Source organism: Sminthopsis crassicaudata, chromosome 3 (assembly GCF_048593235.1).
Source record: "Sminthopsis crassicaudata isolate SCR6 chromosome 3, ASM4859323v1, whole genome shotgun sequence".
Classification (NCBI taxonomy): domain Eukaryota; kingdom Metazoa; phylum Chordata; class Mammalia; order Dasyuromorphia; family Dasyuridae; genus Sminthopsis; species Sminthopsis crassicaudata.
In genome coordinates, this window is record NC_133619.1 from 279,225,444 (window position 1) to 279,238,772 (window position 13,329).

Here is a 13,329-nt window from a genome sequence, read left to right on the forward strand (position 1 = left end):
GCATGGAGATACAATATCACTTATTTCAAGTAGATGGAGTTCCCCTCATCATCTTATGAAAATATGTCTGGTCAGAGGGCAGGGAAAAGTTTATATGGTCTTTAGGAATCTATCATGCTTGAAGGGCACTGATACTACATAGGTGAAAACTTTTATGACCACAAGTGACTAGGAAGCCACTTCAAACCAATAGATTATTACAATAGTCCCAAGGTGAAGTGATAAGGGCCTACCCCAAGGTAGTTGCATGTCAGAGTCGAGAAAGGGGCACATACTAGAGTTGTTATGAAAAAGGAAACAATTATACTTAGCATATTGAATATGGGATGTGAGAGAGAATGGGAAGATGAGAGAGAGTGAGGCATTGAAAATGACTCCTAGGTTGTGAAGTTTGGAGAACCCAGAGGATAGTGGGGTCCTTGACAGTAATAGGGAAATGATGTAGTGGTTTTTGGAAAAGATAATGAGTTCAGTTTTAGACATGATGAGGTTAAAATATCTACTAGCTATCTAATTTGAGATTTCTAGTAGAGAGATGGAAAGGTGACACTGGAGTTAGACTAGGATGGATAGATTTGAGAATTATCAGCATAGAGATGATATTTTAATCCATAAGAGCTGATAAGAGCCCCAATACAGATAATATAGAGAGTGAAAGGAGGGGGCCCTAAGATAGAATCTTGGGAAATATCCACATTTAGGGACCATGACATACTGGATGAAAATTTAGCTAAGGAGATGTCAGGTAGATGGAGAACTAAAGAGGAATTATAAGATATTTAACAAACCTAAAATAAGGTTGCTATTTGGTTTAGCAGGATATATTAAAAGTTTGAAGAACAATCAGATTGGAACATTATGCCTGGCTTGAATTTGGAGGTACTTTAAAGAGGGGTGATGATTATAGCCTAGGTTATGCGTAAAGGGGTTTGAGCCTGACCTTACAAGGCTAGGCTAATCTAATATAAGTAGATTTGGTATTTAGGTGTTAGATTTAGAGTCATATGTTGTTTGTTGTTTAGTCATTTTAGTCACATTTGATTTGTCACCCTATTTGGGGTTTTCTTGACAAAGATATTGGAGGGGGTTGTTATTTCCTTCTCCATGTCATTTTACAGAGGAGGAGACTGAGGCAAATAGGATTAAGTGGTGTTCCTAGGATCACATATCTAGTAAGTATCTAAGAATGAATTTGAATTAAAAAACAGTCATCTTCCTGACTCCAAGTCCAACACTTCATCCACTATATCACTTAGAGCACCAGAGATAGCAGAGAAGTCAGAGGACCGGGATTCAAATCTTAGTTCTGCTACTTGCTACCCTTGTGATCTTTGGTACCTCACCATGGGACAGAAATTCCAATCTGGAATAAAAGTCACTGAGATTTCGAGCTTGAGCAATCAATTTATTAGTGAATCCAGAGGTCCCTAATTAATTGGTTCTAAGATCTTTGTCATGTTCAAGGATGTCCCACTGCTTGAGGGTGGCCAATATTTTAACAGATTGAGAGCACATTAAAAATAGAATGAATCTGTATAATTTCATGATTGGTTAACACCAGAAATGGGGAAAACTATGACTGAGGGGCATGTCCATCTATTATAACCACTTTTTCAACAGGCTTTTCACAGGCTATTACCTCCAATTATCTCAGCTGGGGCTTTCCAAAAATTATAAAATTTTTGGAACAACAAACTGGATTAAATGATAAATGATAAATGATAAAACCCTTGTCTTTGACTAGTTTATCTTATAGTCCAAGGAAGTTGTGTTTTTAAGGCAAAGATTCTTAGGGAGGGAATGGCTGTGATTCATAGGGATGGGTGTGGGCATTGCATCAGCAAATGAACCTTATTGCAGAGTGTATAGGTGTGGAGTAATTACACTTTTATTACATTTATAACCAACAATATAATATATATATATATATATATATAAAATCAATACATGATGGATTAATCATAAATCTTATCCTACAGCATTAACATACATAACTAACTTAAACTTAATTTTATTTTGCTTGTTTCACTAATACAATAATTGATACACATTAGGTCACAATGAACTGAGTAATGATGATTATTTTGAATGGAGGTATCAAAATTATTGTCTCATCACCTAACTTTAACTTGTGTGGGTGACAGCTTCCTCATCTATAAAAGGAAGGATAATATTGCTGGGTTTTTATATTACAAATGAGGACTTGAAGGGGCAGCTAGGTGGCGCAGTGGATAGAGCACCAGCCTTGAATTCAGGAGGACCCAAGTTCAAATGTGGTCTCAGACACTTAACACTTCCTGTGTGAACCTAGGCCAATCTCTTAATCCCAATTGCCCCAGTAAAAAAACAACAAATGAGGCCTTGATTTACTGTCTCCTACTTGTAGCACAGAGGTATCCTTGTATGACTCAAAGGGAGGCAGAATAGATATTTTTAATCTTTTTTTTTTTTTTTCCCCCAGCGACTCCTTCCAAATACTTATTTTTTTTTTTTTAAACCAAGCACTTTATATGTGTAATCAAACGAAATAAATGCCTTGCACATTTGTTTACAAGGGTTTTGTTGTTCAGTTAACAGGCCTTTATTTTCTCTTCTATTTTTCCTACACAATTAAAAGAAAAACTTTTAAGTTGAGTTAGTTTGGAGGGGAAGTGGGAGAGAAAATAAATACTTAATTAAAAACAAAAACAAAACAAACAAAAAAAACACCCAAGCATAGACACACACATGCATCTAAACCTCAATCTGAACACTTTCTAGGATTAGGAATTTGAGATAGATGGTGACCACAGGCTTCCCCCATTTCGTGGTCCTTAATCTTACTCTTCCTTTCCCGCTTCTTTTCCGGGTCTGTCCGGGCTCTCTACTTCCCAGGGAGTTGCTTCTCATACTTCTGGGAGGTAGAGGCTTAGGGTCAACTCCTAGATACCGTCCTCCCCGGCCCCAGGGAGCATGCGCAGGAACGAGGGCGCTGACCAGGGCAGTTGCTAAGCGACGGTCCCCACGCTAGACCCCCGCCCCCAGAGGAGCCTTGGACACAGGGGACTTCTTTCTTTTTTCGCTCCCCTCTCCTGCTCTCCGGACCTCGGAGTCTGTCTGCTGTTCCCTCTGCTTCTTTGAGCCATGGAGAAAACAGAGCGCTCCTTGCGGTTTTGCCCGTCGCAGGTGTGCTTTGCCGATGTGCAAGTCGGGACGACCTATAGCACCGAAATCAAGGTGCAAAATGTCGGCCGCAGCACCAAGAAGATCCGCTTCTTAGGGCCCCAGGACCCGCAGGTGATGAGGGCCCGGCCGGGGGAGGACTGTACGGTTCACCAAGAGTGGACCCCGGAGGCTGAAGGCAGCCGCTTCGAAGACACTCTGTCCGCCACTATCCCCCCTCTCCACCACCTTTCCTTTCCCTTCCTCTTTCCCCCCACCCCCCGAACTGCCTTTGGCCTCCCCCACCCCCTCTCGGGGACGGCTCTGCTGGGGAGGAGTCCAATCCTGAACCTTCCATCTTCTCCAATCAGTCCATATTTATTAAGCTCTTTACTATGTCAGGTGCCGGGATACATTCCCTGTTCTCAGGAGAATACCCTCTCAGTGAGGGCAACGTATGAATGAAGTATTGTTGAAGTACTTTCTCTGTGCAAAGCACTGCGCTAAGCGTTGGGAATGCAGAATCAAAAACAGGTCCTAGCACTCAACGAACTCGTGGAAGCTTTCAGTCTGCAAACGACTATATACATATTAAATAAATAGAAGATAATTTTAGAGGAAAAGGGGCTAACGTTAAGGGGAAAGCTTTTTATTTTTTATTTATTTATTTTTTTTTTTAAGAGAAGATGGGGGTTTTTAATTGAGTCTTGAAGGAAGCCAGGGAAGCCAGGAAGCAAAGGCGAGGAGGAGGAGAATTCCATGTCTGAAGACGAAAATGCATGCGTCAGAAAGGGACTGCCCTATGTGAGAAACACGAAGGAGAACTGGAGAGGCAGGAAGGGATTTATTTGTAAAGGGCTTAAAAATCCAATAGAGGTTTTTATATTTTGGTAGTCACTGGATGCCTCTATTGAGCAAGGAAGTGATTGGAAAATCACATTGGCAGCTGAATGGAAGATAGAGTAGAGTGGGCAAAGAACTGTGGCAGGAAGACCAACCAGTGGAATATTGGAATTACCCAGGCCTGTGCTGAAGTGGGCCTGAACTATATATCCACTATGTTAAAAGAAAGAAGGAGAGGTATAGAAGGGGCACTCTTTGCCCTCATGCCAACCCTCCAATGATTTTTATTTGTTTTTGTCAGAAGAGGAAGAAAGATTAGGGGAGATGCTTCTAGAACTTCCCAGAATGCACCTGACAGGATGCTTTTCCACCACCTTTTATGGAGGGTCAGGGAGATTCTCCTGAGTTGTTGCCAGAACAATCCCTGTATTGTTTGTATTAATGTGTTGATTTCATAGGTGTTTCATAGGTGTTTGTATTTGTATATCTCATATTAGACTCTAAGATGCTAAGTACTCCAAAGTTAGTAAGACATTTTCTATCCTGTGTCCTAGACTTGTATATTCATTCTATAAGGGAAGGGAGAAAAGAACAGGCATTTATTTAACTCTAGTGTTAGGCACTCTACTAATCACTTTACAAATATTATTTTGCAATAATCTAAGTATATTTTTAGGAACCCCTCACAGTAAATAGAATGCTGGACTTGAAGTCAAGATCAGTACCAAATTCCCACATGGGATACTAATTTGTGAGTCCTTAGGCAAATTACTTATCATATCTGAGCCTTAGGCAACTCTATAAAGACTATTCCACTAAATTGCTTTGGAAGGTAGGTCCCAGCAGAATATTATTATCATTCAGTAATTTTAATTGGTATCTGTTTCCAATTTAGAATGGCTGTAAGATTTCAAGCATTTATTCTTAATGGAATGTACACAGAGGGAAGGCAGCAAGTAACTTTGTTGACTTTTTCTCAGCTCACTTATCTTTAATGATCACATCTTGCCATTTTTACTTTTATACCATCATAATATTACTTTTTCAGTATTTACACAGCTGATACTATTTCATGTCATCACCACCTCAATCCTAGACTACTGCAGTGGCCTGCTCATTGGTCATCTTGTCTTAATTTTCCCATTAGAATCCTTTTTTTTTTCATCATGTAGCAAAGTAATTTTCCTTAAATATAGATGTGACTGTCAGCCCCCTTCCTAAACTCCAGTGGTTTCCCATCATCTTTGGAACAAATATAAACTTCTTTTATTTTATTTTTTATGTTTAAAATACTTTCAGAGCTTAGTCGCAACTTATCTGGCCAGCCTTATTATGCATTACTCACCTTTCCACATCATATGATCCACCTAAACTGTCTTTGCTGTTCCTTCTCTATATCCTTGCCTTTTCACTGACTTTTGGCCATGGCTGGAATACATTTTCACTTCACCTCCACCTCCATTTTCTACACAAAGCAACTGTCATTCCTTCAATTACCTTTACTTAACCACCTTGTATTTATTTTGCAATTATTCTCCGTATAATTATATAAGACCATATTATCTCTCCTGATAGAGTAACCTCCTTTATAGCAAGGGCCATTTCTTTTTCTTTTTGACTTTATATCTTCAGCGCATAGTAGAATTTCTGACATTTTGCTCTTAATAAATATTTTTGATTGATTGATAATAATTAGTTCCCAGGCTGACTTTTGGTCAAGGAAACAATAGAAACATTGTTATATTTTTGGGAGATTAGTAAATGAATTTTTTTGATATCTTGTTAAGGCTTAAAAGGTTTCTTTTAAATTCATTTCCATATTAGGTGATTGTAAAATTCTGTTGTCTCCAGAGACTGCCGATTGCTGTCTGTCTTCCAGTCTCTGGAAGGAGATCTGCAATGTCAACTCAAATCTCTCGGACAGATTCTTCTTCCTGTAGAGAGCCCTTGTCTCCAGACAGTTGCCACCAACTCTGGTCCAGAGTAGTGACTTCTTCTTCCTCGGGAGAGCTGCCTCAAGTCTGTCTCAGAAAAGACTCTCCATCTCTCCAGTGCCGCCCTCTTTTATCCTCCCAGAGAATGGGCGTGGGATAACGCAAGGGCTTCTGGGAAAAATTACTTCAACCAATGAACTTGCTCCTCCTAAGCATGCAAGCTCCTCCCCAGGAGTTCAAAGGAGTTAAACTCCTAGTAAAGATCAGAACTAGGGAATTGTTAAGTACTGACTTAGCACTTAGTAAGAACCTAATATCTCATTATCTCATTAGCGCTTAGTAAGAACCTAACAGGTGATGGTTTTATAAAGCCATGATATTTTTTCTAAAAATTTGAATTTGTACTTGGCTTGTAAAATAGGTGATCAGGATGAGGCTTTAGTCCATAAATGATAATGGATCATGTGTGTTAGATTACTAACTGGATGAATATGGTAATTTTATTTCAAGTTTTTATTGTCCTTCTTATTTGGAGAGAAAACTAAAAAGACCATTCAACAGATTTGTTACCTTTGCTTGAGAAACATTTTGGAGAAGACCTCCAAATCTAAATGTACTGTGCAATATCCAAATCTATCAAGTAATCTTACCAAGTAAAGAACTACTAGCAATAAAACCACCACCAACTTGAAATTCAGATGAAGAAGATGAACTTATTGATTCAATTGCCAAGGATCAGGTCCAGCCTAATGGGAGAGCAGCAAGATGGTGAATCCTCATTTCAATGAACTTTTTTCTTCCTCTGATTCAAGAAGATATTAATATCTTCTTATTTTAAAGTTTTAATTTATCCATTCTTTTACAAGAAGGTGCCCACATTTTCAAAATATGAAGCTTCTCTTGAAAAGCCTTAAATATGAAGAGTTTTCTTAGAATGCCTATGGGAATATGAAAGTGACTGCTCTTTTTCTAGGATTACTACTTGGATATCATATTCCAATATTTTATTTGTAAATGAAATAATAGGAAAGAGAACTCACTTACAAAGGAAGAACTCATTTTAATAATGAAAATTGTAGAAACGATTGGTTCTAAAAATGCATGCCAATATTGCACATCAAATTTGATTAAATAAAATTTTTGTCAAAGCTATAGATTGAAATGGTATAGTTTTCTTCTGAAAAGACAACTTTCTAAGAATCAGCAAGGTTAAAACTAAAGAGATGATATTAATGTGTCCTCAAATAAGGGAAGGCATAAAAGACTAATATTATGAAGGACAATTGAATGAAACTGAAGGAACTATATGGAAATCACTTTATAAAGTGATCAAAAACTTTCTTTAGATAACTACAAAGCAAAAAACTACCAATATATTTAGAGCCTTAAGTTATGAGATATAATATGTCATTCATGATCTAGTCCTTGAATTAAATTTTACTTGTTCTTGGAAAGCCTAAGTGCTTTCAGTGATGAGAATGACGGATGCTTACACCAGTAAATCACCATAATTGATGTTTTTTTTTTTTACTTGATTTTTTAGTCAGTTGCTTGACTTTAAAAAATTAGTCTGCAGAAGAAAATGATTTACAAAAGTCTGCCTATTCCTTTTTCACTTGTTCATCAAGATTATTCTTAATACGTGTTGAAGTCATTCTCATAAATATTTTTAGCATTTAGTAAATAATAAAAAAACAAAAACAAAGCATTTCCACATTGAAAAAATAATACAAGTATACAGACATCTTAACTAGTCTTGGATGCTGTGGAGATATGTTCCACAGCTTAAACAAAATGGAAAGTGATCAATAGGTACATTTTAATTGAGTTAATAAGCACTATTAACACAATATGAAATTGTGAATTTTCAGAAAAAAATTTCTGAATGATAGACAAAATTGGGAGTCATAGTGGAAATGAGAAAAAAAGACTGTAAGATTCACCTACTTTATGGATGTGAAGGAAAAAAAAAACAGCCTTTTGTAGTTGTCCAGTGTTATTAATATCAAAACCAAAACAAAACAAAAAGATACATTTATTTGTCAAAGGTGTTTGCTACAATTATGGAGCGTTTACAACATAGAGGCCAAATGAATGAAAGAGGCAGTCGTTACTCTGATGATTTGCACCAAATTTTGGAGTATTGTAAAACCTATTATAAGACTACCAACCATAAAAAAGTCACCCGACTATCTGTGGAGGAAAAAAATCAGTGGCTGAAAAGTGCTTATTGATCATGCTGAGTTAGGATGAACAGTGTGTAGATTGGCCCATCAGTACACTTTTTTTTTCTTTTTTTTTTCTTCTTGGAAACCTATTTCAAATGGAAGAGGGCTTGGGTCAATAATTGAATAGGAGGAGGAGAGTAGGTTGGATTGCAGCAGAGGAAATTACACAATACTTTTAAAGATAATAAGCTTCTCCCTGAAACTTTCAAAGGCTCATCCTTTTAACATTAATATTATCTGTGAAGATGATATAGCTGGGAACTATGAACATCACAAAATCACTCAAAGAAAAATGGAAAGACACTTGTTAGGTGTAAAGCTGCAGCATAATTTGAACAATGAATTGCACTTGGTGCAGTGTAATATCCATCTGCAAAGAGAGGTATATGACTGGAAAGGCAATCCTTTCTACCTTCTTAATTAACTCATTTCACTCACAACAATGCTTCTTTCAAAACTTTTCATTCCTCCTTAAACTTTCCTTGGCTGCCTCTCTCTCATACCCTTAACTAAGAATCTTGTCTATTTTACTGAAGAAATTGAGGCCATTTGCTGAGAGCTCCATTTTCTCTTTTCCTCTCATATCACTTAATGTTTTCTACCACAATTTCCTCCTTCATTCCATCTCATATAAAAAGATGTCCTTTTTCTTTGCCAAAGCAAATCCCTTCCTTTGAAGAAGTAGTCCTATTGCATCTTGTCTTCTCTAGTGGATTAACCACTCTGTCACCTCTTTCTTACCTTTAATCTCCTCCCATTTACTGGCTCCTTTTCTACTATCTAATATCTACATGTCTCATCCATCTTCAAAAATTCTTCATTTGACCTCTCTTGAGCCCTTTGGAAAAAGTCCTTTGGTGGTCCAAATCCACCAGTCCAGCTTCTACCCTAGGCATGTCTTCCATGTTCCCACCAGTAACAAATGCTGACCAATTGCTATTAATAAACAGATAGGTATAGGAGCCCTAGAAATGGCAGCATCCTTCAGACCACTATTCCTGTTTCCCAACTGTCCTTCAGCCATCATTCAGAGAATCAACTCCTGTGGAGAGGAGGCAGTCCTCTCTATCAACTGCCTATCAATGGCTTGCTACCCACAGGCTTCTAGCTGAAGCAGCAAGGTACCCTGAAGGAGAGAAAGTAGGTAGCATGTCTTAGGCAAGTGAAGGTATCATTAGACCTTGATCATTACCTCTTCTTATACTCTGAGAGATATAGCCTAGGACTCTGATCCCCAAAGCCTTGGGAATAGCTTGTGGTATTAGCTCAGTGCACTTAGACATGATCCAGGAAAGCAATCTTTGTGGAGATGCAGCCTGGCAATTGCTCTTGCAGGTGCTATAGCCACAGCTACTGAAGATGTAGAAATGAAATTTTTGCCACTAGTCCTTAGCACCATCAAATAGCTCAACATCAGAAACTGATTTAATTTTCTTAGTGAAAATGAAATTAAAAGAAAAAAAAAGGTTTGCCACTGTACACTAAGGATGATAGACTTTGCCCATCTTTCTTACAACTGAATTTCATATGTGTTATCTCCTCTATTAAAAGGTGAGCTTCTTAAGACTGGGACTGTCATTCTTATTTGTATCTTTAGTGCTTAGCACAATAATTTGTACAGATAAGTGCTGGAAAGATACTTTAGTCAATTTAAAAACAGTTCACTGACTCTACATTAAGAATTATTGGCAGTCGTACAATAGCAAAAAATCAGTATGAAGTCTATTATCTATAATATTCATTAGATTTTTGATTTCCAAATTTTATCCCTCTCCTTCCCTATGAGTTGAGAAGGCAAGTGATAAGATATATGATTCATGGGAGTCATCTAAACCCTAATTCTGTATTAGCCATGTTGCAAATTAAAATACACCAGAAAACATAGTGATTATGGATACTTCATTTAAGAATTGAAGTTTGGGGCACCTACTCCTTTTTCTAAAGAACCCGAGTTTCCTCATCTCCAAAAATGGCTCCTCTCAACTTGTAAGTTTTGTTATCATCTTATCATGTTGTATCTTTGCTCAAAACATATGTATTCTCTTACCGATAAAGTATCAGAACTAAATTGGACTTTCTGACTTTTAGATTTGATCTTGTCCTATTCTATATATTTGGCCATATTTCCTATTACACATGCCTTTTCCTCAAGTCAAATAAATCTATTCCTGGAACATTACTCACTTATTCCAGCTCCTATGTTCTTATTCATCCTGTTCTCCCCATCTAGAATTCCTTTTCCATCACACCCAAATCCTATTCTTCTACTTCAGTTCTTACCTTAAGTGGTACTAGTTGCAGATAGATGATACTGTGCTGGAACTAGAGTAGGGAGTACCTGATGGCAAATCCAGGCCCAGCATTCTATTCACTGTTAGCACCATTTGCCTTTAACCTCTGTGTCAGTTTATGTTTAAAGTGTGAATAATAATCCTAGTAACACAGTTACTAGGATCAAATATAATGATGTTTATTAAACATATTCTTGATGATTATATTGGGAAGGGCCAAGGAAGCTAATAATTATAGCCTACATCTTTATCAGTTGACTGAAAGATGTGGAGTATACAAGATTTCATTGTGATTATTGTTTGTTGATTATGGAACAGCATTTGATAAAGTATAAAAACAGGAAAAGCTCAATTAAAAGTTTTTATCCCCCAACAAAATAAATCAAAATCATTTGAGATTCTTTAAAAGATAGACAAATATCAATATTATGTAGTATAAATACACAATAGAAGTAACTTTATTCAATGCCTCTTTCATCATAAATTCAATTCAATTAAACAAGCATTTATTGAGCACCTAATACATGCTAGGTACTATACTAGCTGCTAGGTGTACAGAGACAAAAAAAATCTGAAAATGTCTTTACCTTCAAGTAACTTCTATTCTACTGGAGGAAAACAAAAAATATATACACAGTGATATATTTAAAGTACATATGGAATAAATATGAAGTAAGGAAAAGGGAAGAAGAGTAACAAAGGGATAGCAGGAAAGGCTTCATATTGAAGGTGACACTTGACTTGATCTTTGAAGGAAATTAGGAATTCTGAGAAAGGCAAGCAGGTGTATTTTCCAAGTTTAGGGAAGACTGCAAAAGCACAGAGATATGACATGAAGTAGGTCAGCTTGGCTAGCCTGCAGAGTGTGTGGATAAGTCTGGTAAACAATAGGCAAGGCATCATAAAATAGGGAGATATATATATGCTTCATTATTGTGGTGGAGGAAATCCAGCATAGACCACAAATTGAAGAAAATGGACAAGTCTTCTTCTTCCTGTTTGTGGATTATGATATGTTGATTTCATCAAGTCCTAAAATAGAACAGAGCAATGAATTTAAGCCCTAGACACTGATTGTATGAAAGATGTTGATAATCAGTCAAAAACATTTTTGTCTGATCATTCACATAAGAAAGTTGGCAAAAAATGTCCATTGCTCTGTTATTACATGCATTTGTCTGGACTATCTAAAGATCTTGTATGAGAAAAGATGGTACAAATAAACAATGAGATGACACCAAAGTTTAACAGGAGAAAGAGTAAATCGGTTGTTTTTAGTAAATTGTAAAGTTTTTTTTTTTTTAATATCATCAAGCTTCTCTTATGTATAAAGGCATCTCATTTAAAAATATTTACTTTTAATACACATTGCTTTATGAATCATGTTGGGAGAGAAAAATTAGAATGGTTGGATCATTTCACAATACAACCAACAATGCACTAATGTCCCAGTTTTCCCACATCTCCAACATTTATCATTTATCTTTTCCTGTCATCTTTAATCTGAGAGATGTGAGATGATACCTCAGAGTTGTTTTAAGCCATCTCATTTAAATAGCAACATATTAGTTGTGTTGCTCTTGGCACTGAGACATGGAAAATAGCAATCTATAAAAAAATTCAAAATGAATATTACATAGAGAACAATGGAGAGGTACATGATGGGTATGAGCAGGCTGAAATATGTGCAAATGAGATACTTCAAAGATCACCCATTCATACTTATCCTATACAACTTATCCATGTCTTCCCAAAGGTATGTCACAGCATCCATTCAATATATTAGACTACTTCTTTGATTTCTTCTGACGTAGTATGCTCTCTAGAGCCCCCCAAGTTGGGGTGCCAAAATATGCCATCTAGAATCTTGGGACCAGACTGAGTCCTTGGTCTTAGTGGAGGAGTGAAGAAGGCAGGAGACCCACAAGGATGGTGGACATGTGGAGTCCATTTATTCCAAGTTCTTTCAACCTTATATACCCTAATACACTTATCACCAAAGCAATACTGCACATGCGCTAACTATATACATGTGATCATACTCAGGCAGGACCACATAAACAATTTTAGATTGCCATCTGGTGTTATTACTCTTTGCCACTTGGTATCACTTTGCTTTAGTTACAACACAGATTGTCACTGCCTCCTGACTTCTCAGGAAAGCCAAGAGCCCTTAGGGGAGACGGGAAGCTAAACCAGACATTGTCAGCAGGTTCCTTCTGGGCTGAAGGGTCTTATACCTCACCCAGAGTTTCCCCACTATCTGTGGCCCTCTACATCCTGACATCTAAAAATATCAATGTAACACTCAGTCTTCCCTTACTGTATCCTCTACCTTTTTGTTTCCATATGGAAGTGTTTCTGGTCAGCATTGTTGGGACTAGAATGATCATCAGATATGCATTAAGTTTTGAAAAATACTGACTCCTTATGTTCCCTAAGATGACTGGAGAGTTGATTCAATGACTTGTACCTTCTTTCCTTGGACCAATTGAATTTAAGGAACATTTTTTTCTGGTGTGTGTGTGTGTGTGTGTGTGTGTGTGTGTGTGTGTGTGTGTGTGTAGCCTAGCATTCATAAAAGGAACAGTGATAGATACTGCTTTTAGGAAACCTGAAAGTCCTAAAAGTCTTCTACAAAAATGATGTCAGATGCTGGGTGCCTACAGACTATATATTGATTTAGGAAACCACAAACATTGCTATTCTGGAAGATGCTATACTACTTATAGAGCTTATAGAGCTATAATGGGACTACCCTAATATCAGTGATATGAGAAGCCTGAAATAGGCAGCTATGGAAGAAGAAAAGAAAAAACAACATAAAATACAAAGGAAAAAACAATAACTTTTTCACAACAAGAAATACACTGTAATATTCCCTGAAGAAGT

The 13,329-nt window shown here is 37.0% G+C and overlaps 1 protein-coding gene across 1 annotated transcript in view; it reads left to right on the forward strand.

Annotated features, from left to right (window-relative positions):
* Positions 1–2,892: 2,892 nt before the first annotated feature.
* The window catches only part of LOC141561364 (cilia and flagella-associated protein 47-like), a 63,255-nt gene continuing 52,818 nt past the window's right edge, over positions 2,893–13,329 (forward strand). The window contains exon 1 of the mRNA XM_074300853.1: positions 2,893–3,276. Within this exon, the coding sequence (XP_074156954.1) occupies positions 3,124–3,276 (153 nt within the window). The 5' untranslated portion in view covers positions 2,893–3,123. The remainder of the gene's footprint in view (positions 3,277–13,329) is intronic.